The sequence below is a fragment of the Rhinoderma darwinii genome, chromosome 4 (assembly GCF_050947455.1).
Source record: "Rhinoderma darwinii isolate aRhiDar2 chromosome 4, aRhiDar2.hap1, whole genome shotgun sequence".
In the NCBI taxonomy this organism is placed as follows: Eukaryota; Metazoa; Chordata; class Amphibia; order Anura; family Rhinodermatidae; genus Rhinoderma; species Rhinoderma darwinii.
Window position 1 is genome coordinate 366,699,920 of NC_134690.1, and position 23,758 is coordinate 366,723,677.

The 23,758-nt window shown below is 47.9% G+C and overlaps 1 protein-coding gene across 1 annotated transcript in view; it reads left to right on the forward strand.

The window, feature by feature from the left end:
• Nucleotides 1-10,475: 10,475 nt before the first annotated feature.
• The window catches only part of LOC142760128 (serine palmitoyltransferase 3-like), a 69,646-nt gene continuing 56,363 nt past the window's right edge, over nt 10,476-23,758 (forward strand). Inside the window, exon 1 of the mRNA XM_075863087.1 lies at nt 10,476-10,738. Within this exon, the coding sequence (XP_075719202.1) occupies nt 10,637-10,738 (102 nt within the window). The 5' untranslated portion in view covers nt 10,476-10,636. The remainder of the gene's footprint in view (nt 10,739-23,758) is intronic.

Below are 23,758 nucleotides of genomic sequence, written 5' to 3' on the forward strand. Positions count from 1 at the left end.
GAGGGGGGGAGTAGCACGGAGTCAGAGGGGGGAGTAGCACGGAGTCAGAGGGGGGAGGGGGAGTAGCACGGAGTCAGTGGGGGGGGAGTAGCACGGAGTCAGAGGGGGGGGAGTAGCACGGAGTCAGAGGGGGGAGTAGCACGGAGTCAGAGGGGGGAGTAGCACGGAGTCAGAGGGGGGGGGAGTAGCACGGAGTCAGAGGGGGGAGTAGCACGGAGTCAGAGGGGGGAGTAGCACGGAGTCAGAGGGGGGAGTAGCACGGAGTCAGAGGGGGGAGTAGCACGGAGTCAGAGGGGGGGAGTGGCGCGGAGTCAGAGGGGGGGAGTGGCGCGGAGTCAGAGGGGGTGGGAGTGGCGTGGAGTCAGAGGGGGGGGAGTAGCATGGAGTCAGAGGGGGGGAGTAGCGTGGAGTCAGAGGGGGGGAGTAGCACGGAGTCAGAGGGGGGAGTAGCACGGAGTCAGAGGGGGGAGTAGCACGGAGTCAGAGGGGGGAGTAGCACGGAGTCAGAGGGGGGAGGGGGAGTAGCACGGAGTCAGTGGGGGGGGAGTAGCACGGAGTCAGAGGGGGGGGAGTAGCACGGAGTCAGAGGGGGGAGTAGCACGGAGTCAGAGGGGGGGGGGAGTAGCACGGAGTCAGAGGGGGGAGTAGCACGGAGTCAGAGGGGGGAGTAGCACGGAGTCAGAGGGGGGAGTAGCACGGAGTCAGAGGGGGGAGTAGCACGGAGTCAGAGGGGGGGAGTGGCGCGGAGTCAGAGGGGGGGAGTGGCGCGGAGTCAGAGGGGGGGGGAGTGGCGTGGAGTCAGAGGGGGGGGAGTAGCATGGAGTCAGAGGGGGGGAGTAGCGTGGAGTCAGAGGGGGGGAGTAGCGTGGAGTCAGAGGGGGGAGTAGCACAGAGTCAGAGGGGGGGAGTAGCACAGAGTCAGAGGGGGGGAGTAGCACAGAGTCAGAGGGGGGGAGTAGCACGGAGTCAGAGGGGGGGAGTAGCACGGAGTCAGAGGGGGGAGTAGCACGGAGTCAGAGGGGGGAGTAGCACGGAGTCAGAGGGGGGGGAGGGGGAGTAGCACGGAGTCAGTGGGGGGGGAGTAGCACGGAGTCAGAGGGGGGGGGAGTAGCACGGAGTCAGAGGGGGGAGTAGCACGGAGTCAGAGGGGGGAGTAGCACGGAGTCAGAGGGGGGGAGTGGCGCGGAGTCAGAGGGGGGGGAGTGGCGTGGAGTCAGAGGGGGGGGAGTAGCATGGAGTCAGAGGGGGGGGAGTAGCGTGGAGTCAGAGGGGGGGAGTAGCGTGGAGTCAGAGGGGGGGAGTAGCGTGGAGTCAGAGGGGGGGAGTAGCATGGAGTCAGAGGGGGGGAGTAGCGCGGAGTCAGAGGGGGGGAGTAGCATGGAGTCTGAGACGGGGGGGAGTAGCATGGAGTCAGAGGGGGGGGGAGTAGCATGGAGTCAGAGGGGGGTGGAGTAGCATGGAGTCAGAGGGGGGGAGTAGCATGGAGTCAGAGGGGGGGAGTAGCACGGAGTCAGAGGGGGGGGAGTAGCACGGAGTCAGAGGGGGGGGGAGTAGCACGGAGTCAGAGGGGGGAGTAGCACGGAGTCAGAGGGGGGGTAGCACGGAGTCAGAGGGGGGGAGTAGCACGGAGTCAGAGGGGGGGAGTAGCATGGAGTCAGAGGGGGGGAGTAGCATGGAGTCAGAGGGGGGGGGAGTAGCATGGAGTCAGAGGGGGGGGAGTAGCATGGAGTCAGAGGGGGGGAGTAGCATGGAGTCAGAGGGGGGGGGAGTAGCATGGAGTCAGAGGGGGGGGAGTAGCATGGAGTCAGAGGGGGGGGGAGTAGCATGGAGTCAGGGGGGGGGAGTAGCATGGAGTCAGAGGGGGGGAGTAGCATGGAGTCAGAGGGGGGGGGAGTAGCATGGAGTCAGAGGGGGGGAGTAGCATGGAGTCAGAGGGGGGGAGTAGCATGGAGTCAGAGGGGGGGAGTAGCATGGAGTCAGAGGGGGGGGTAACATGGAGTCAGAGGGGGGTAGCATGGAGTCAGAGGGGGGGAGTAGCATGGAGTCAGAGGGGGGGAGTAGCATGGAGTCTGAGACGGGGGGGAGTAGCATGGAGTCAGAGGGGGGGGAGTAGCATGGAGTCAGAGGGGGGTGGAGTAGCATGGAGTCAGAGGGGGGGAGTAGCATGGAGTCAGAGGGGGGGAGTAGCACGGAGTCAGAGGGGGGGGAGTAGCACGGAGTCAGAGGGGGGGGGAGTAGCACGGAGTCAGAGGGGGGGAGTAGCACGGAGTCAGAGGGGGGGTAGCACGGAGTCAGAGGGGGGGAGTAGCACGGAGTCAGAGGGGGGGAGTAGCATGGAGTCAGAGGGGGGGAGTAGCATGGAGTCAGAGGGGGGGGGAGTAGCATGGAGTCAGAGGGGGGGGAGTAGCATGGAGTCAGAGGGGGGGAGTAGCATGGAGTCAGAGGGGGGGGAGTAGCATGGAGTCAGAGGGGGGGGAGTAGCATGGAGTCAGAGGGGGGGGGAGTAGCATGGAGTCAGGGGGGGGGAGTAGCATGGAGTCAGAGGGGGGGAGTAGCATGGAGTCAGAGGGGGGGGGAGTAGCATGGAGTCAGAGGGGGGGAGTAGCATGGAGTCAGAGGGGGGGAGTAGCATGGAGTCAGAGGGGGGGAGTAGCATGGAGTCAGAGGGGGGGGTAACATGGAGTCAGAGGGGGGTAGCATGGAGTCAGAGGGGGGGAGTAGCATGGAGTCAGAGGGGGGGAGTAGCATGGAGTCAGAGGGGGGGAGTAGCATGGAGTCAGAGGGGGAGGGGAGTAGCATGGAGCCAGTGGGCGGAGTAGCATAAATAAGATGTTATTATCTATACATTGGTGTAAATTCACCAACATTCTACGTACAGTTTAATATTGCAGCTTACTGGACACTGTGGAGGTAAGTGAGAGCATTATTACCACCAGTTTCCCAGTAATTCAATGATTTTAGGGAGGAAAATAAAAGACTGTGACACTAACAGACTAAAGACCAATAACCCTCCTCCTACAGAAAGCAATTTCCCTTCCCCCACTGATGTCCGGTATGCAATGTCAGTGAAGAGATGTTTTCAGGAAACATGTCTATTTTCTTTGACCTGCCGTAGTGTTTGTCCTGAAAATGATCATCGCTCCTGTGGTGAAATTTGCATTGGTTCAAAATATATTTTATTTATACTTCTATGAAAGGAACAATATATTAACCTTAATAAAAGGGGTTATCCGGGATGTAAATATTTTTTAGTAGGAGCTGAAAATTAAATAAATAAACCAAAAAAGCGATACACTTATTTCCATCCCCTACTAAAAAATGTTCACATCCCAGATAACCCATTCAAGCTGAACATATAGTGTGACTGACCAATACACCATTTTAAACTTAGGCCTCATTCCCACGACAGGGTTTCCCGGCCGGGTGCCGGCCGTTCATAAATCGGCCAGCACCCTGCTGCATTAGGAATAATAGACCCCTAATGGGGCTATTCACACGACCGATTTTTTGACGGCCTGGAAAACCAGCCGTCAAAAAATAGGACATGCTCTATCTTCGGCCGGGTACCCGGCCGCCCGGGTCCCATAGAAGTCTATGGGGCCGGGTAATACACGGCCATCACCGGGATGTGTCTCGAGTGATGGCCGGGTTTTCCGGTGTTTGTGCTCTATCTCCTCCTCCTCACAGCGCAGAGTGCATGTGAGGAGGAGTTGATGCCATTCTGACGAATGGCTGTGCGCTGTGTGGCAGGGCCGGGGTGTACAGCAGGTGGGAGGGAGCGCTGCGCTGGCTCCCTTCCCCTGCTTGTTTTAAAAGCGCCCTGGCCTGGCGACACCTTCGATGGCGCCGCTAGCAGCTGCTGCTGCTGCGGCTGCTACTACTGCAGCGACGCCACTATAGCAGAGCAGGGAGGTATCTCCCCGCTCTGCTATGTGCTAGCCGCACTTTAGCTCCTTGAAGGAGCGGAATCCCCGTGTTTTCGGGGATTCCGCTCCTGGACAGAGCGCTTGATGTCTCTGTCCATATCTGGGCAGTGACATCAGGGGAAACTCCTGAAGCGGAATCCCTGAACACATGGGGATTCCCCTTCAGGAGTTGCCGCTGATGTCACTGTCCAGATCAGCCCGGCCCGGCACGGATGCAAAACTTTATGCAAACCGGCCGGGCAGAATGGCCGATTTTACCGGCCGGCACTCGGGCTCGGGCGCGACCTGGTCGTGTGAATCCCGCCTAAGTTACCTTGGACCCACCAGAGGAAATGATTCTATAGGCCAATTCCATAGCTATACAGGATATTTGCATGCCCCTTGTCCAGGATAAAATAAAGTGTTTATTTTTTCAGAAACAGCACCCCTCTTGTGCATGTTCTTTGTCTGAAAGTGAAGCTCCAACACAGGGGATTTGGTTTAAAGCTGGCCACAACCAGCTTTATTATCTTCACACATGAAAGATGGTTTTACACAGCCGTTCAAAGCAAATCCTAGGCCGTCCAGCCTCTAACGAACACATTCAGTGTCCTTCACTACGAGACACTGAGCCTTGTGCCCAGTACCTTAAACCATAGGCAGCTTTACCTCACATGGTGGTGACTCTCACAGGCTAGTATGCCTGTCTTCCCTGTGTGAACAGCACACACCTCAATTAAAGGGCCGCCTCAGGTGAAGCCTAACTAGGCTCATCAGACAGCCCAAGACATGGACTGTCTGTATGGAGTGGAAGCCGCCCTTCTTCACACTCCAGCAAACCAGGCCCTATTCCGGGCTCTACACCCAAGCAACAGCAGAGAAAACCCTCTCTGCTGTACATGTTCCTTGGTTGCTTAAAACCTGACAGTTTCTGCACTGCTACAATATATATATATATATATATATATATATATATACACACACACACACATATACATACACATATATTCAGGTGCGTAACTAGGAAAGACTGGGCCCCATAGCAAACTTTTGCCTTGGGCCCCCCTCTGCTGGATATCACACAACCCCCCCTTGTAGATAGTGCCTCCCTATAGATTCCACCACACAGCGCCCCCCTATAGATAGCACCATACACAGCCCCCTGTAGATAGCGCTAAACACAGCCCCCTGATGATGACGCCTTACAGCCCCCCTGTAGATGACGCCATACAGCCCCCCTGTAGAGGACGCCATACAGCCCCCCTGTAGAGGACGCCATACAGCCCCCCTGTAGATGATTTATTTTACAGCCCCAAATCCCCCCTGTGGATAATGCCATATAGCCCCCCTGTAGATAACGTCATACAGATTCCCCTGTAGATAACGCCATACAGACACCCCCTGTAGATAACGCCATACAGACACCCCTGTAGATAACGCCATACAGAGTCCCCCTCCTGTAGATAACGCCATACAGAGTCCCCCTCCTGTAGAGAACACCATACAGAACCCCCCCTGTAGATAACGCCATACAGAACCCCCCTGTAGAAAACGCCCTATAGACCCCCCTGTAGAGAACGCCAAACAGACCCCCTCTGTAGATAATGCCATATAGCTCCCCCCCCCAAATAAAAACAAAAAATGGCCTATAGTTTGTCCTACAAAAGACATGCATCCCCTATCAGCAGGATAGGGGATACATGTGTGATCGCTGGCAGCGATAAGGAGAACGGGGGACCGAAAGTCCCCCGAAGTTCTCCATGACAAACCTCTGACTTCCGGCGTCTGCGCAGTTCAATAAAAATAAAAGGAGCGCTGGTCACGCATGCGCACAAGCACGACCGGTGCGCAAGTCATTTCTATGGAGCTGCAGACAGACCCCGGAAGTCCGAGGTTTGTCATAGAGAACTTAGGGGAACTTTCGGTCCCCCGTTCTCCTTATTTCTGGGCGTCCCAGCGATCACACATGTATCCCCTATCCGCTATAGCGGTAGTTACGCCACTGCATATATTACTGGTGACAAGTGCTGTACAGCTTTGGATCAATTTCTGTTTCAGACTCATTAGTCACCAGTAAACTGGAAATTCAAGTTTATTTGTATACAGCAGCTGTTAAAGGCATTAACAAATATACACAGCAGTTATAGGAATTCATAATAGGCTCAAATTCCTGCTGGGACTTGTAGTTCAACAACAGGTCACCTGTAAAGCCCAGTTCTCAACTTGCAGAGGTGAAGGCTTATGCCTCATGCACACGACAGCGCGAGTACCGTCAGTGATCTGTGGAAAGATAGGACATGTCCTATCTTTCCACGGATCGGAAAGTCGGGTCCGTTTTCACCCGCTAACTGAATAGGTCCGTGAAAGCTATCAGGGACCACTCGGATGCCATGAAAATCGGGCCGAGTGGCACTCGGTTGTGTACAACAGGCATTACAGATTTGTTACAAAAATGTCTGCCACTGTCCCATTCATTTTATTTGGGCTTGCAGAAATTCATGCACTTGCTGCGGAAACAAACCAAAAAAGGCTATGCTCACACATCACGTAAAGATTACGTTGTGGAAACCAAAATTCGCAAAGAAATCCGCAAGTATTTTGTTGTTGATATTGGTGAGGACGTTTACTGAAGATTTTAATACCTTGCATTGCAATGAATAAAATCTGCGATGGAAATCTGCAACATTTCCGCAGCAGATAAAAGACATGCTACGGATTAAAAAATTTACAGCATGCCTACCATCCACAGCAGATTTTTAAAAATAACATTCTACTGTACATTGGTGCGGAATTTCTGTGGGGATTTCGCAACCAATATGTTATGTGTGATCATAGACTTAGGTGTATGTATGGATTTGGCTTTCAGGCACAGACATTTCTGCAATAATCTGCCATGTGACTATGCCCTTAACTGGTTGACAACGCATGACATGTAAGCTCGTCATGAGCGGCATGTGTGCCCGTGCAATCGGGTTTTCCGCTCTTAACGGCGGAAATCAGAGAAACCTCTGATCTCCGCCATCAACCCCTTGAATGCCGCAATCAAATATGATCTCAGCATTCAAAGGGAAAATAAGAATGGGGGATCCTGCTTTGATCGCGTCACAGGGAATGCCTGTGACGAAATCGAGGGACATACCTTATATGGACAGACAGCCCAGGATCCATGGTTGTTAGGGCATACTTAGGTACTCAGTACACACACTAATGTACTGGTATATAGATATATTAGCTGCGGATTTTCCGCAACAGATTTTATTCCGGAAAATCCGCACCATATTACAGTAGCAGCAAAGTGTATGAGGTTTTTGATTCACGCGCTACATGCATAAATTGACTTGTGGTGCTTTTTTTAATGCGCAGTATATGTGAATTTATGCTGCAGAGTTGTTGCACTTTTATTTAGATTTTTCCCTATTGAGTTAAAAGGGGAGATAAAATCTGCAGCAAATAGCAATTCTAATTTTTGCTGCAGAAAATCTGCAACTCCGCCGCAAAAATTGCAAATCTGAAAAAATCAAAACCTTTTTCTTGCTTAAATTGAATAAATAAAGTCTATACTTACTTTCCTGGCGTCATCATAGCCTGGGTCGGCATCAGCACCCAGTCAACCCGGGCCCACTACCCTTCGGAGGGCGCTCTCGGCCGCCGAGTGCTGACGTGGCCCTCATGGCTCCTCCAGGAGTGTAATCTCCGGACAGACCGCTGCCGACACTCTTGTTCTTCTTCTAGAGGGAGCCCCTGTCTAGGAGGCGCCATAATTACCACTGTAGCAGCCGCTACGGGGCCGGCAGCATGAGAGGGTCCATGCCACCCACCGTCACGGCCCCCCTTGCCCAATGGCCCCGCTAGCAGCAGCTATGGCTTCTACAGGGTAGCGAAGCCTTAGGACGCAGATACTATTGAACACTATGGCAGAGCAGAGAGGTAGCCCCCCTCTCTGCTATTTACTGGGCTACAGACTCCCAGGCAGAGCGCTATTAGGGAGGGGAGCTGTGTGGCACTACCTGGGAAAGTGGGCTGTGTGGCTCTACCTGGGAAGGGGGGCTGTGTGGCACTACCTGGGAAGGGGAGCTGTGTGGCACTACCTGGGAAGGGGGGCTGTGTGGCACTTTACTGATGCCGTGAGTTCCCTTGCAAAGGGGCCCACTAAGTCTGTGTCGCCCAAGGGCCCACATAAACCTGGATCCGGTCCTGATCATAACGTCAGCTCCTTGTTCCTCCGGCTGTTGTCCATGCAGCCTGGCCTCCTGGAATGATGTTTCAGCCCATGTGACTGCTGCAGCCAATCACAGACAGTAGTGGTCACATGGGCTGTAGCATCATCACGAGGTTGGGCTGCGTGGACAACAGAGGGATGCATCGCTATAGCAACTCTAGCAAAGGTGAGTATTGATTTTTTTTCGCTCTTTCCGCAGCAGTGATTCCCGTCGAGAAGCTGTACCACAAAATGGTGCGGCCATTTGTCCGGAATTCCCTGTGGTTTCTAGGTCGGATATGCTGTATCCGACCTGTGCAAACATACCCTTGAAGTGTACAAGTTGAAGAAGAAAAATCACACGACACTCACCGTTTTCCAAATGATCTTGGTGCTTAATTCATAAATTTAGGTGGGCAAAACACAGGAGACACAGGTAAGACAGCCGGCCCTTCAAGTGTCTGGAACCACTTCTTGTTTGGGCTTAAAAATGCTTGCAAAATCTGCATCAAATCTGCACCGTGTGAACAGGGTCTACAACTGCACCAAAAATTACAAGAATTGAAATGCCTTATTTGAAATGCAGTAGTGGCAGAACTCTGCTGCACTATCACCTCCCTGTGTACGGTACCTTAGTATTTAGTGGCAGATTTGGACATTTTTGGGGAGCTAAATTGCTGGGGCCAGTTAGTTGAAAGTCTGTGGTAAAACATAACAATATCTCACACACAGCATTTTTGTTTGTGGCGTTTAGGAGCCATTTTCATGGTCAGTGGTGTTGTTTCAGCTGTTTTTCTCTATAGGATTTTTAATAGAACTTTAAAAACGCCCGCAAGAAAGCTTGTCACATATTAAAAACACCAGTATACATTTTTTGCACGTGTTCAAATAACCGGTGTAAAGGAGACCTGATGCTTCCAGTTATGGAGGGGGGGGGGGAAACAAAAACAAACTGCATCAAACAGCATAGTGTGCACTGGACCTAACTAGCCTTTTGCTGCAGCGCCCAGATCTACCATGTTAGTAAATAGGAATCTTTTTTTACTGTGATTCTGCAGCCATTTCAGGTGTGGCATTGAAGTAATGTGCAGCTTTCGTATGCAGTAACATTTCTTTTTTTTTTATAGCAATATTTCCTAAAAGGAGAAAAAAAAACGTCTGTAGAAAGACATGTTGAACATGTGATTCTTGCTGCTGTGTAAGAGCTCATTCAGAGAATGTTCCTCGACCGTGTGCTGTCCGTTGAAATAACGGACAGCACACGGGCTATTCAGACATGCTTGAGTTTCCACGCAGCAAATGTCCGTTTCGTGAAACTCACTGCATATCCTATATTGCTGCGTTTTTGCGGACGTGGTCGCCCATTGAAGTGCACGGGGGCATGAAAAACACAGACAACACACGGAAGACATCTGTGTGCTGTCCGCGTTTCACGCATCAGTTGCTAAGAAATGCAGAGAAATAAAAAAATAAAAAAGAAAGAAGTGCTTGCACAGGCGTGAAAAACTGATGCCACACGCAAAGCACACTCATGTCAGACAGACATGAAATTCAGGAAATATGCTCTGTTTTTTTGCGCACGCAAATTGGACACGCTTGCGTGAATGAAGCGGGTATGTTCACACGGCTTATTTTCAGCCATTTTTCGGTGTGTAAACCCTCCCTAAAAACGCCTGAAAATACGGGTGCTGAACACCTCCAAACATCTGCCCCCTGATTTCAATGGAAAAACCGGCGTTCCGCTCCCACAAGGTGTTTTTTACGCTGCTGTTTCTAAAAACGGTGCGTAAAAAAACGCTCTGTGAAAAAGAAGTGCATGTCACTTCTTGAGCCGTTTTTGGAGCCATTTTTCATTGGGTCAATAGAAAAACAGATCCAAACACGGCTGGAAAAAACGCATCAAAAAAACGTTTGATGCTTTAAAAAAGGGCTGAAAATCAGAGGCTGTTTTCCCTTGAAAACAGTTCCGTATTTCACAGTCTTTTTTTGGTAAGCGCGTGAACATAGCCTAATAATAATGCAGTTCTCAGCCACATCACTGCTGCCCTGTGTGAACCTGGTGGTATAAACGAATAATCATAGCTTGGGGTGAATGGTTACAAGTTCTCCCGTAGTAAATGATTAGCTCCAACACACTTTTCTGGGCTACAGTTTCTGTCACTGCACAAGTGGTATGTCTCTTTAAATCTTTAAATCACTCTCCTTCACCCCCTACAGCAGCCTTATGTATCTTTAGCAAGTAATTCCTTAGTAGTTTCCGTTGTTTGGCAACCTGCCCATCTAGAGGGACATGAGACGGCAGCGGATGAAGTCAACCTGTTGCTACACAAAATGCTTTTCATATGGTCTAAGGTGTACAAAGGTGACAGTTGATTTCAAGGAGTGAGATGTAGGATAAGGAAGGGCTGGCTCGCTTCCTCCTCCCCGTGCTACCACACCCTTTCCCTGGATGAGCCTGACAGACTGGTTGACTACCTGTAGCTGATCACTTTCTGTATGTACCTGCTGCATGAATGCAATCTAGTTCTCTCTAATGGCTCAGCCCAAGTTCGCTCATTGTAATGGGACACATAAACCGCACCAAAAGCATCTAAATGGGATTACCAAGAAGAACGGGTTTACTAAAACGGTGCAGGTAAGTGACAATATAATGTACTATCCTATATCCCGGGTTGTATACTTATATACTGCAGAACAGCGCAGAAGGGGGTTTGGGTTCATTATCAATTACCTCCTTCATTCAATTCATAGACCCGTTCTAATGTTCTCTCCAAGTTCATGCTAAATAACGTTGGATTTCCCCTTGAACACCATATATCAAGGGTTAACCTTCTTGTAAGGTCAGGGCTACACTGGGACTTTTTGTAGGGCTACTGATTGATTTTAACTCTTGAGTGACAGCTGCAGTCCACAAGATCGCAAGCAACTCAATGTACATTTGGACTGCAGCTGTAGCTCAATAGTTAAAATCAATCAGTATCAGTGTAGCTAAAAGCTCTTTGTATGCTCACATTAAAGGGACGTTAAATTGTGTATGTATGGCCAGCACTTGTTGGTTTGGGATTCATGTCTACCACATCACAAGGGAAATGTTATTATAAGTTATATCTGAAGTGCGGATATTCACGCCGGGAAGAGCTGCTCTGAATTAAAGGGGCACCAACGTGATGAGGAAGTAAATGTAAATCCTTTGACATATAGTGTAACCGTAGTATAATCTGCTCTTCATTGTGAATTGTTAGCTACAGACCACAATTCTGGTGTCACGGCGCTCCGTGATTAATAAGAATAAAGCAAATATTTATTTTTGTGTTGAGTCACAGCACGCTTATGTGTTACACAATTGTTACACAATTATTTGCCCTTCTCACATTTCTGATAAATTCCGTCATATTTACTGTAATGCTATTTTGGAGAAAAGAACGTATCTGAGGCAGGTTTTACTGGTTTGAACATCCCTTTTGTAAGATCATGGGACCCACAGACTTCAGTTTACCTGCTTCTGAGACCCCCCTCCCTATCCGTTTTGATTTGCAAGGAAACTGCAATGTGTGTGGACAGTCACTTTCCATGTACCGTAAGAGGGAACCTCTAAATAATAGAGAATGGTCACCCGAGCTGGACACCTCTCTATAAGGGTAAGGCCCCACGGAGCGGCATTGTTCGGGGCGACTGTAAAGTTGCTAAAAAATGGCTAGTTACAGGTAAAACGGTTGTTTACCTGCAAAATTGTGTGGCCATAAAGGGTCTATTCCTTAATGGCTGCACAATTTTGCAGGTAAATAGCCGTTTTATCAACAATGCGTTAACTAGCAACTTGACAGCCACGCCGAACTTGGGTCAATGCAGCACTGTGAGGCCTTACCCTTAGGCTTTGTTCACAATAGCGTCATTACTTTCGTTTATAATGGGAGCTATGACACTGTGACACATCCCTTTCTCAACAAATCCAAACAGACGTTGATGGACCTCATTGACTTTAATGGGGTCCATTGGGGCTCTGGTATTTTTGACGGGAAGAATAACACATCCTACTGGGCTATTATTGCCATAAAAAATACCGGAATGCCCGACAGAACTTGTAAAGCTATAAAATGTGACACAAACCGCGTCATCGATACAGATCAATTAAGAGTAAATCATCAACCTGGTCAAATTCAGTCCAGAGGCGTAACTATAGGGTGTGCAAAGATTGCGGTCGCACCAGGGCCCTGATGCATGAGGGGGCCCAATAGCCCCTATGTCCCATATGAGTACACGTACACGTACACCAGCACTGTCGCGGACATGTCATAGTTAGAGGGTCAAATTACAGACTTTGGTGGGCCCTTGGGCGAGACAGACTTAGTGGGCCCCTTTGCGGGGGAACTCACGGTGGCAGAAAAATGGCAGTTGTTAGGCTCTGTTTATGCCACTATGTAGAAGCTAGGCCCCCAGTTTGTGCCACCATATATTTAGTGCCCCCTGTAAGTAGTGCCACACAGCCCCCCATCCCTGTAGGTAACGCCACACCGTCTCCCCTCCCTCTAGGTAATGCCACACAGCTCCACCCTCTCTATATGTAGCACCGTTGGGGCTCCCTCTAGGAGTGGAATCCTCAGCCAGAGCGTTGCAGTAGATTACGCTCCAGGAGGAGCCCCTGACTTCACTGTCCATATATGGACAGTGACGCCAGGGGCTCCTCCAGGAGTGGGATAGCCGGGCAGAACGTCGGGAATGCTCTGGCCAGGGATTCCGCTTCAGGAGGAGTCCCTGATGTCACTGTCCAAATATGGATAGTGACGTCAGGGGCTTCTCTAGGAGAGGAATCCCCGGCCTGGGCAACGGCGACCCTCTGGGGGGATTCCGTCCTAGACAGGAGCTCTCACTAGGAGCGGAATCCCCAGCGAAGGCATCGGCAACGCTTTGGCCAGGGATTCCACTCCTGGAGGAGCAATGACGGCAGCGGCAGCACCCAGTGGCCGAGTGGGCCCCCAAGGTTAGTAGCTTCAAGTTATTTTTCTGACTTAGTTTATTATCAGCAACCATTCTGAGCAATGTGTACTGTCACTATAGTGACCTAACTTCACATCCTATGATCCTATGCTGAACTATCCCCATTATTATGCAATGCCCTTAAGACAAACATTTACTGTGACATATATATATATATATATATATGTATTGAATGCATATTTTATTGTAGCAAAATTAAGACTGGTTTCATAGATGGTACAATGTATAGATACTCATATTCATATTTTGTAATATGCTTAGTACTGTATTGTCATATGTGAACAGGTTAACTAGATGGATATATTTCCTTTTTCAAGCATATTAACGGGGCTGTCCACTTTCTGAAAACTAATGACCTATCCACCCCGTAGGTCATATCCACCGGATAGGTCATCAGTATATGATCAGTGCGTGTCCGACGTCCGGATCCTGCACTGATCCGCAACTCCAGCTTCCTCCGTGCATTGGATGTTTGGAACGGTATGCAGTAATTGGAGCCGCAAGCAGATGGCTCCGACCACTGCATAGTGGCCGTTCGGCGGAACTGCAGCTCTGCTCCTATTCACTTGAGCAGCTCGGCCGCTATTCTTTGACAGGAGCCATCTGCATCCGGCAACATCGTCCGGCGCTCAGGAGGCAGCTGGAGTGCCGTATCAGTGGGTGGTCCAAGTGTCGGACACATACCGATCATATATTGATGACCTATCTGATAAATAGGTCCTCAGTTTTCAGAAAGTGGGAAAACCCCCTTAACTATGTAACCAGTTTTTACATACAGTTGACAGTATACACCTAAGGCCCCGTGCACACGACTGTAGTTTTCAGTCGTAAATACGGATCTGTAATTACGGATAAAATTGCTGACCCATTCATTCCTATCGGTTACTGACATCTTTTGTATATTTACGGATGTGTGTCCGTGCCGTAGAAATTATTTGCAAATGATAGAACTTGTCCTATTCTTGTCCATAATTACGGCATCGACTCCCCATAGAAGTCTATGGGCGCTTCCGTATTTGCGGAAGGCTACAGATATGCATCCATAGAACAGAACTCGGTTGTACCCCTCAGACCCATGGACATTAAATGGAGCGTCGAGCGCAAGCATAAATTATAACCCATCATGTGAATAGGCAATAATTGTTGATTCCAGGTCACCCACTTTAAAGAGGACCTGCCAAGTCTCTTTATATGTCTATTTTAGTACATTTTTGTATTCCCCCTTGAAATAACAATTCTGTAACATCTCTTTTAGGAACTTTGTTGTGCCAGTCTACCGTTAGGCCTTATGCACATGGCGGTGCCTGTAATCATGCGGCCGTGCCCGTAATCACGGACCAGACAGCCACCCACCTTTTTGGCCCGTGCTTCCATATAAATTAGAGCACAAAAAAGCAAAAGATAGGACCTGTCCTATCTTTTGCAGAGGCTTTCTACGGCCCGGACACCTTCCCGCAAATATATGGGAAGGTGACCGTGGCCAATAGAAATGAATGGGTCTGTAATTGCGAACCATAATTACGGTCCGCAATTACAGACTAAATCTACGGTCATGTGCATGGGGCCTTATTCCTCCTAGAAATGTATCCATAAATTAACAACTGGGGGTGTACAATTCCTCTTCTTAAAGAGGTGTGTCCCTACACCGTCTCACTCTGTCATCCCTGATTGGACATTGACAGTCTCTGTCGGGAAACACCCCCAACTGCATACTTCTCAACCTTCCCGGATTCCGGGCTGTGTCCCGCTGTCCCGGGCGGCCGGGGATATGTCCCGCTGTCAAACGAATTCTAAAGCAGGGAACCATCAGCTCAGAATTAGTTCATAGCGGAGCAGCAGAGGGCTCCCCGGGTACAGTGATACTTTAAGCGCTGTGCTCGGGGAAGCCCTTGACGGTACTGTCCATTTATGAGCGGATTCCCCGACCAGAGTCGGCAACGGGGATTCCACTCAAGGATTAGCCACTGACGTCACTGTCCATATATGGACAGTACTGTCAATGGCTTCCCCGAGCACAGCGCTTATGGTAGCGTTGTGTCCGGGGAGCAGGATTGCCAACTGTCTCTGACTGGGATGACCTCCATCACAGACGCACAGACAGTCATTGGGTCGGTGCCGGGACCAGTAACGTGAGTCACCTGGTCCTGACCTCATGTCCAGAGACCAGGCAGGGGGGTGCGGGTGGGGGTGGATTGAGTGTCCGACTCACTAGTTACAGCCGTGCTTGTTTCTTTCCTGTGCTTAATTAGCGTGGGAAAGCTACAAGCGGGGCTGTGACTAGTGAGTCTGCCAGTCACTCCCAGTGCACACTGCATGCGGCAGCCAGTCTGACTGTGAATCTCTGACCAGTCACCACCCACACGCAGCAGACAGACAAACGTTGCCAGCAGGAAAGATTGAGACCGTGCCCGCCGTTATTGAATTAACCCTCTACTACTGTTTTGCAGATAATGGATATGATAGCTTCTATAGTGTAGTGGTTAGCTTGATTGAATTACAGCTGAAAGGTTGCTGGTTCAAAACCCAGCTGGGTTTATTTTTTTTAACTATTATTAAGATCTTAATTGTATTAGGCTAAGTTCACACTAGCATTAATATTGTTTACCTCTCTTCCGTCAGAGGAAGAGGGGAACGATACATTAAGGCTGGGTTCACACGAGCACATTAACGTCCGTAATGGACGGACGTATTTGGGCCGGAAGTCCCGGACCGAACTCAGTGCAGGGAGCCGGGCTCCTAGCATCATAGTTATGTACGATGCTAGGAGTCCCTGCCTCTCCGTGGAACTACTGTCCCGTACTGAAAACATCATTACAGTACGGGACAGTTGTCCTGCAGAGAAGCAGGGACTCCTAGCATCGTACATAACTATGATGCTAGGAGCCCGGCTCCCTACACTGAGTTAGGTCCGAGACTTCCGGCCGAAATACGTCCGTCCATTACGGACATTAATGTGCTCGTGTGAACCCAGCCTAAACGGAAAGCAACGGTTCCAGTAGAATTACCATTGAATTTAATGGTAATTCATTTGTATCAGTTGCTTTCCATTTGTCTTCGTTCGCTAGGTTTTCGTTCTTTTGAACGGAAATAAAAGTTCGGCAGACTGCACTTTTGTTTCCTTTAAAAAAACGGAAACCTAGCGAACAGAGACAAACGGAAAGCAACTGATACAAAAGTATTACCATGGTAATTCTAACGGAACCGTTGCTTTCCGTTTAATGTATCGATCCTCTCTTCCTCTGATGGAAGAGAGGTAAACTTATAGAAACGCTAATGTAATAGAAGCCGTACTTGAATCATTTCTGAATTCAACTTCAGTTGTGCCCGTACTCCTTCTTTTTACTTTCCCACTCGTGTGATCACTTATAAAAGGTGTTAGTTATGCTCTTTATTATCACTGAGGCCCCATGCACACGACCGTGCCTGTAATCATAATCTGTCATTACGGTCACGGACGGCTGCGGACAGTCGTCCGCATTTGCGGACCGTGTTCCCATTATAAAGTATAGAACCATAGCCCATAAAATAAAAAAAATAGGACATGTCCTATTTTTTACGGAAGGTTTCTACGGCCATAGAAATGAATGGGTCCGTAATTACGAACGAAATCTACGGTCGTGTGCATGGGGCCTTACTCTTGTTTTGTAATGTGTCCGTAAAACTTTTGGTCTGTCTGTAATTTTTAGCTCAGTTGTCCAGAAATTTCTGAAGTGGAGGTTGGCAACGATGCCGGGGAGTCTTCGGCGAGCGGAGGATCTCCTTCTGCTCTGAACTAATTCTGAAGCACGGAGCTGATTGTTTCCTTCTTCAGAATTAGTGGCTACTCCTTGAGTGGAATTCCCGTTGCAGATGATCTGGCCGGGGATTCCGATCCTAGAGGAAACCTCTGAGGTCACTGTCCATATATGGACATTGACGTCCGTGGCTCCTCCTGGAGTGGAATCCCCAGCCAGAGTCGGCATTGGGTATTCGCTCAAGGAGTATCCACTGACGTCACAGTCCATATATGGACAGTAACCTTCAGGGCTTCCCTCTAGGAGCGGAATCCCCGGCCTATGCTCTGGCTGGGGATTCTGCCTCTAGAGGGAGTCTCAATGGCGCTGTCTACAGTGTGGGGGTAGCGCTATCTACACGATCAACATGGAAACTGTGGCACTATATAGGGGCACTATCTACATGGGAACTGGCACTTTTTATATATGGGCACTGGCACTAGGGCAGCTTTGGGGGTATTATACTGTATGGAAAAGCTATGGGGCATTTACTATATGGGGAGGCTATTTGGGCATTATACTGTAGGGGGCTTCAAGCTGTATGGGGCAGCTATGGGGTTTCATACTGGATGGGGCATTATACTGTATGGGGCAGCTATGGGGGCATTATACTGTATGGGGGCATCTGAATGGGCATTTTACTGTATGGGGCAGCTATGGGGGCATTATGTTGCATGGGGCATTATGCTGTATGGAGTAATTTGTTTGGGAATTATACAGCATGGGAGAATCTATGTGGGCATTATACTGTATGGGGGCATTTGTGTTGGCCTTTTACTGTATGGGGGCATTATACTGTATGGTGGCAGCAAGAGGGCAATATACTGTGGCGCTACCTACATGGGCACTGTGTCACTATCTACAGGGGCACTGGAACTAGAGGCAGCTAAGGGGGCATTATACTGTATGGGGCAGCTATGGGGGCATTATGCTGTATGGGGGAAGCTATGGGGGTGTTATGCTGTATGGGGAAATTTATTTGGGCATTATACTGCATGGGGGCATCTGTATGGGCATTATACTGCATGGGAGAATGTGTGGGCATTATACTGTATGGGGCCATCTGTGTTGGCTTTATACTGTATGGGTGCATTTATGGGGCATTATACTGTATGATGGCAGATATGGGGCATTATACTGTATGGTGGCACCTAGAGGGCATTATACGGTGTAGGGGCAGCTATTTGGTATTATACTGTGTGGGAGGCACTATGGGAGCATGATACTGTGTGAGATTAATCGGATATGTATGGGCGGGGATTGGGTGGGATTAGAAGCGTGGCTTAAAAGAAAAAAAATTGTCCCTCTTTGTGATACTTGAAAGTTGGGAGGTATGAAACTGATAACACCCAGATGTCAATTTATTCATAAATTTCTAGGAGGAATCTTAGAGAAATTGTACAACATAGATTTATAAGAAAAGATGCTCCATAATTATTTCATGGGGAATATAAGTATTTACTAAAAAAAATAGACATGTCAGGAGAGGTGATAGGTCGTCTTTAAAGTACATCTATCATCTACATGAACTTCAGTTCATAATTATTGGGTTAATACCCTATGCAGGAGAACATGCCAATTTAAGTCTAAATTACCAGTGACCATCAGTCAAGTAGATATTTATGGCAGCAAAATTTTAAATGTGAATAAAGCTCGCTTGTGTGAAGTAAACCTAACAGCACAGGTCGTGTGGTGTTCAGACAAAGGGATCAACGAACCACCTTACACTAGGCATAAGTAATCGGGTAACGTAGTAGTTTTAACACTTCTCAAGAATAATTTATAAACCTGCTCGTTAAGTTTTCAGGTTGATTAAACAGATTTGTTTTTGTAAGAAACAAATTGTCAATCATAAATTTGAAGATTATCACAGAACGATCATAGCAGGAGAATTTTCTCCATGTCTTTGACCGCCGTGAGTGAAATAACCAGCCATGGATGACCATGTTGTCTTCAGCGGTACCTTCACCCCTCACTTAAAAGAGCAAATAGTGAATTGATAGGCTGCTCTCCTTTATACCTCAAAAGGATGAATCCAAAACTACCATCCTTCAGCTTCAGAATGTAATAGAAGACTTCCAAATTAAACATTCACACAACATGATCAATGTAGAAAAAATGTTAGTAGAGTAGTATGAAAGTTAGAAAAAGGAGGTTGAGGGGTCAAACCTCAATTGACTGTTCGGTTAAAATTCTGATCCCTCTATACCTTGCTGGTGTCTTTCTGTCTGACTGCACCTACGGTTCCCCTCTCCTTAATGTCCTGTTGGCATGCCCAAGGATGGAATGGGTATGATCGGTTTCTTCTTACTAGTTGTTAAAAACACAACTGAAGATGTTATAAATATGTTCTCAACAATTTATGGGAGCTTATGGATTATGTTGACTCATATAGCAAGGGCCAACTTTATGTTCCCAATTCAGAGTATTATGCTGTGATGCCTTTACGCTGCTCCCAACTTACTCTGCCTGTGCGCTTTGGGTGGATTCACATGTGGCAGATATTGTTGCGGAAATTTCTGCGACTAAGGCCTCATTTACACGAACGTAATATACGCGCGTGCGACGCGCGTGCTTTGCACGCATGTCGTACGCACCTATATTAGTCAATGGGGCAGTTTAGACGATGCGTGAATTGCGCTCAGCGCGTGTGCGCAGAGAAAAACTCACGACATGTTCTATAATCGTGCGTTTTTCGCGCACTCACGCACCCATTGAAGTCAATGGGTGCGTGAAAACCACGCATGCCGCACGGAAGCACTTCCGTGCGAACTGCGTGATTCGCGCAAGAGCTGTCAAACTCCTGAATGTAAACAGAAAAGCACCACGTGCTTTTCTGTTTACAAACATCCAAACGGAGTGTCAAATTCGAGATGAGCGCACCGAACTTCACCGGGTTCGGCCAAACTCGTTTTGACCGAAACCGGTAAAAAATGTTCGGGTACGCGACGTCAGGAGACAGTCACTGTCCACGGTGCTGAAAGCGTTAAACTGGTTCAGCACCATGGACAGTGACTTCCGCACCGAAAATCCATGAACCTGTAAAAAAAAAAAGACGTTCTGACTTACCGATAACTCCGGTCCGACCTCCCGGGATGACAGTTAAGTCCAAGTGACAGCTGCAGCCAATCACAGGCCAAGCACAGGCTGCAGCCAATCACAGGCTGCAGCGGTCTCATGGACTGCGGCGTCATCCTGGGAGGTGGGGCCGGATGACAAGAGAGGGACGCGTCACCAAGGCAACGGCCGGGAGCCCGGACTGGGGGAAGCAGGAAGTTCTTGGTAAGAATGAAAGTCTTTTTTTATTCACAGGTTGCTGTATATTGTGTTCGGCATTCACTGTCGAGGGTGCTGAAAGAGTTACTGCCGATCAGTTAGCTCTTTCAGCACCTTGGACAGTGACGGACGTCGACTAGCCTCATCTCTATGATGGCGGCTGCGCGAAAATCACGCAGCCGCGCATCATACACGGATGACACACGGAGCTGCCAAGTGCCTTTTGCGCGCGCAAAACGCAGCGTTTTTTGCGTGCGCAAAACGCACACGCTCGTGTAAATGAGGCCTAAGAGTCGTTTCTATTCATCTAAATGGGGTTGTTTCTGCAGCAGGTGCAGGGATATGTGTAAGTTCCATTCAGATAAATCGAACTGCTTTTCAGTCGCAGAAATTTCGGCAAGAAAATCTGCTGCGAGGGACTTTTACTTTTGTTAGAATATAACCCTAAATATTTATTTGCTTACTTTCTATGAACACATTGCTGATCCACTATGTAACGCTAAGATGTAATATTGTATTTTCTACTAAAATTGTAAGCTTCACTACTATACTAGATTTCTACTTGTAACCTACCTTAATTTTGCTAACTGTACAGAATGTCTCTATTATCTCTTGAAGAATCAATAAAAAAAACACAACCGGAGAAGATCCAGTGGCCTAGTGTTTACCATATGATCACTGAACCACACGTGGGCCCGCTTCAAAAATACACAAATATTAAAGGGGTTTCCGCATTACAGGTCTTTTTCCAAAATAGCTATATGAGGCTAGGTGAAGCCTAAAATACAGTTGTCAATTATTTTTTTGCTTGTTTTTGAAACTTTATTGCCCTTGGATTCCTACTGGCTCCCTCTCATTAGGTTCTGCTTGTTGGTTGGTTAACTTATAGCCCACCCCCACATGACCACCGGCAGTGCATTTTTCAAGTGTGACCACATAGGCACCTGCAATCCGCTCCTCAGGCTAGGTCCACAAACGGCAGGTTTTTCCATTGCGGCACATCGACTGGGGATTTTCCATGCGTAAATCCTGAAGGAAAATCTTCAGCGTTACCGTCCTGTGTGGACTTAACCCTTGATCCCTCGTTGTTCACAAAACAGTAGCCCTGATGTCCTTCTCATCCTTGACCTTTAGAGCATGACTTTGGGCATGTACACAAGCCTGTAGCTGAACTGCTATTATGTACGCAGAAACAATCAGTAAATCACAGACGTGTGGCCCCAGGCTTCTAGAGAATATGATGCACTTATGCTCGGCCAATGGAGAGGACTGGAAACTCTTCAGTGTGCTTGTATGGCCACGCAACTGTATACTGCATGACGACGTATCCTTGGGAAACCAAAAATAACAGGTTGGTTTAGCAGATTTTTGACTACTTATTTAGTTACACGGGCATTTGGCAAAATTGGTTGTAATTGATTAAATGTTTATATGCCCAAGGGAAATCTATATGACTATGATGCGTGTAATGAGACTACTCAATCTCTAGTACAGCACATGAGCACTTAGAAATTTTGGAAAGATCTACAATATCCTCCCAACTTTTCTCCCCTCTTTCTCTCATGATATTTTTAGACTTCGCAGTAGGACTGGGTAATTATGGCCTAAATCAAAATCACGATTAATTGAACGCGTAACATCGATTACTTAGGCCACACACTCTTTTGCATGCTATGCCATTGAATTGATCATTTTTTCCCCTGAGCCTGCTGTGTATAATATACCCCATGACACTGCCACCACACCGTATAATGCCCCATAGCTGCCCCCACACATTATAAAACCCATATAACTGCCTCCACACAGTATAATGCCCCCATAACTGCCCTCCCCACAGTATAATGCCCCCATAGCTGCCTCTAAATAGTATAATGACCCCATAACAGATCTCCCCACAGTATAATGCCCCCAATAGTGGCTGATAAAAATAATAATAATATACATACTCGCCTAACCTCGTTCCAATTATGAGTGGAGGACATCCCCCTGCTCCTATGGTCTGTGCAGCTCTGCGCAGACAGGCGCTGTGACGTTACTGCCTCGTGTCCAGCGATACATAGTGAACGGTAGAGCAGGGAACTTACGGTTCTGCTGCTCCACCATTGCATTCAACTGTATCTGATTCCTGAAGATGCAGATACAGTTTAAATTGGGAAAAAATAATTGATAAAGCCGAAATTCGCAAGATGGTGTCTATTAATTGAGCTGAATTTCTATTTTAATTGCCCAGCCCTACTTCGCAGGTAAAAATTGTGCCAGGCTTTATTGCCAGGTGCAATAAAAATTATTCTAGATTTGATGTTATATGCAGAACATCAAGCCCCAAAACAGTAGGTGTGATCTGAACATGCGCAATCCGTCCAAGTAATGTTCATTCTTTTACAAGTATTTAGTATCCTCAAAACACCGATGCTCATTTGTATTGTTTAAGCTGGACACTAGTCAGATGCTAGCGTTTTATACCACGGGTTCATTGTTCAAAGAAGGTTTTAGTCAGTCATTCTCTGCCTTTCCCTAATCACCCACTATTTATTCAGCGAGGAAAAAAGGTTCTTTAGTTGTGCATGATCTCATATTACGTAATTCACGAGGTGAGTGACTTCACCGTAGTCATTGATTAACCTGTGAAGTCCAATATAACTGTGTGTGTGTGTGTATTACTGCATATAATTATTTAAAGGCCAAGCGGAGCAAATAGTGGCCCACATATGTCTTAAGAACTTAAAATACAGAGGCGAGAGATCCCCTCTATAAAAGCATATAGCATACATTACATTAAAGACAGAATAAATTATATTAAAGTGAACACGTTGCTAGTTCATTTAAGTTGAACTGGTTACCTGACCTGAATATCGCTCTCTCCATGACTCCAGTAGTGTGTGATTTTGTTGTTTTGTTTTTTTAATTATTTCCCTTGTCCCCGCCCCCCCTGGTTACAGCGATATGGCGCACTGTTGTTTTGGCTCCCTATATACCTATTTGCTGCAGTATCCAACGGGGTGGAGCTATATTCCCTGCCTCTGATGCTGACAAATCAGTGTGAGGCAGGTTAAGGGTAGTTTACGCCCTGTTGGCTAACTACAGAAAATTAACATATACAGATGTAGCCATCTTTATTTTGACTTTTAATGCATTAAACACACAGTGGCAAGAAACTTTAACTTTGACACATTTTCAATGACTTTTGTTGTGTGAAATCCCACTACAGTAAGTTATCAAAGTCCAATATAAACTTTGTTCATCTTGGAACATCTGTACATAGCCAAGACAACAGTGAGCCATTTCTCTGGAACTGAGGGGTCCAGGAAAAAAAAGAAAAATAGCGCTGGAATCAGGGAGACCGTGCTATCCAGGTCAGTCAACCAGTTCAACTTATATGACCTCCTTAAAGAGGCTCTGTCACCAGATTTTGCAACCCCTATCTCCTATTGCAGCAGATCGGCGCTGCAATGTAGATAAGAGTAACGTTTTTTTTTTTGTTTTTTTTTTAAAACGAGCATTTTTGGCCAAGTTATGACCATTTTTATATTTATGCAAATGAGGCTTTCTAAAGTACAACTGGGCGTGTATTGTGTGTGTACATCTGGGCGTTTTTACTTTTTTTACTAGCT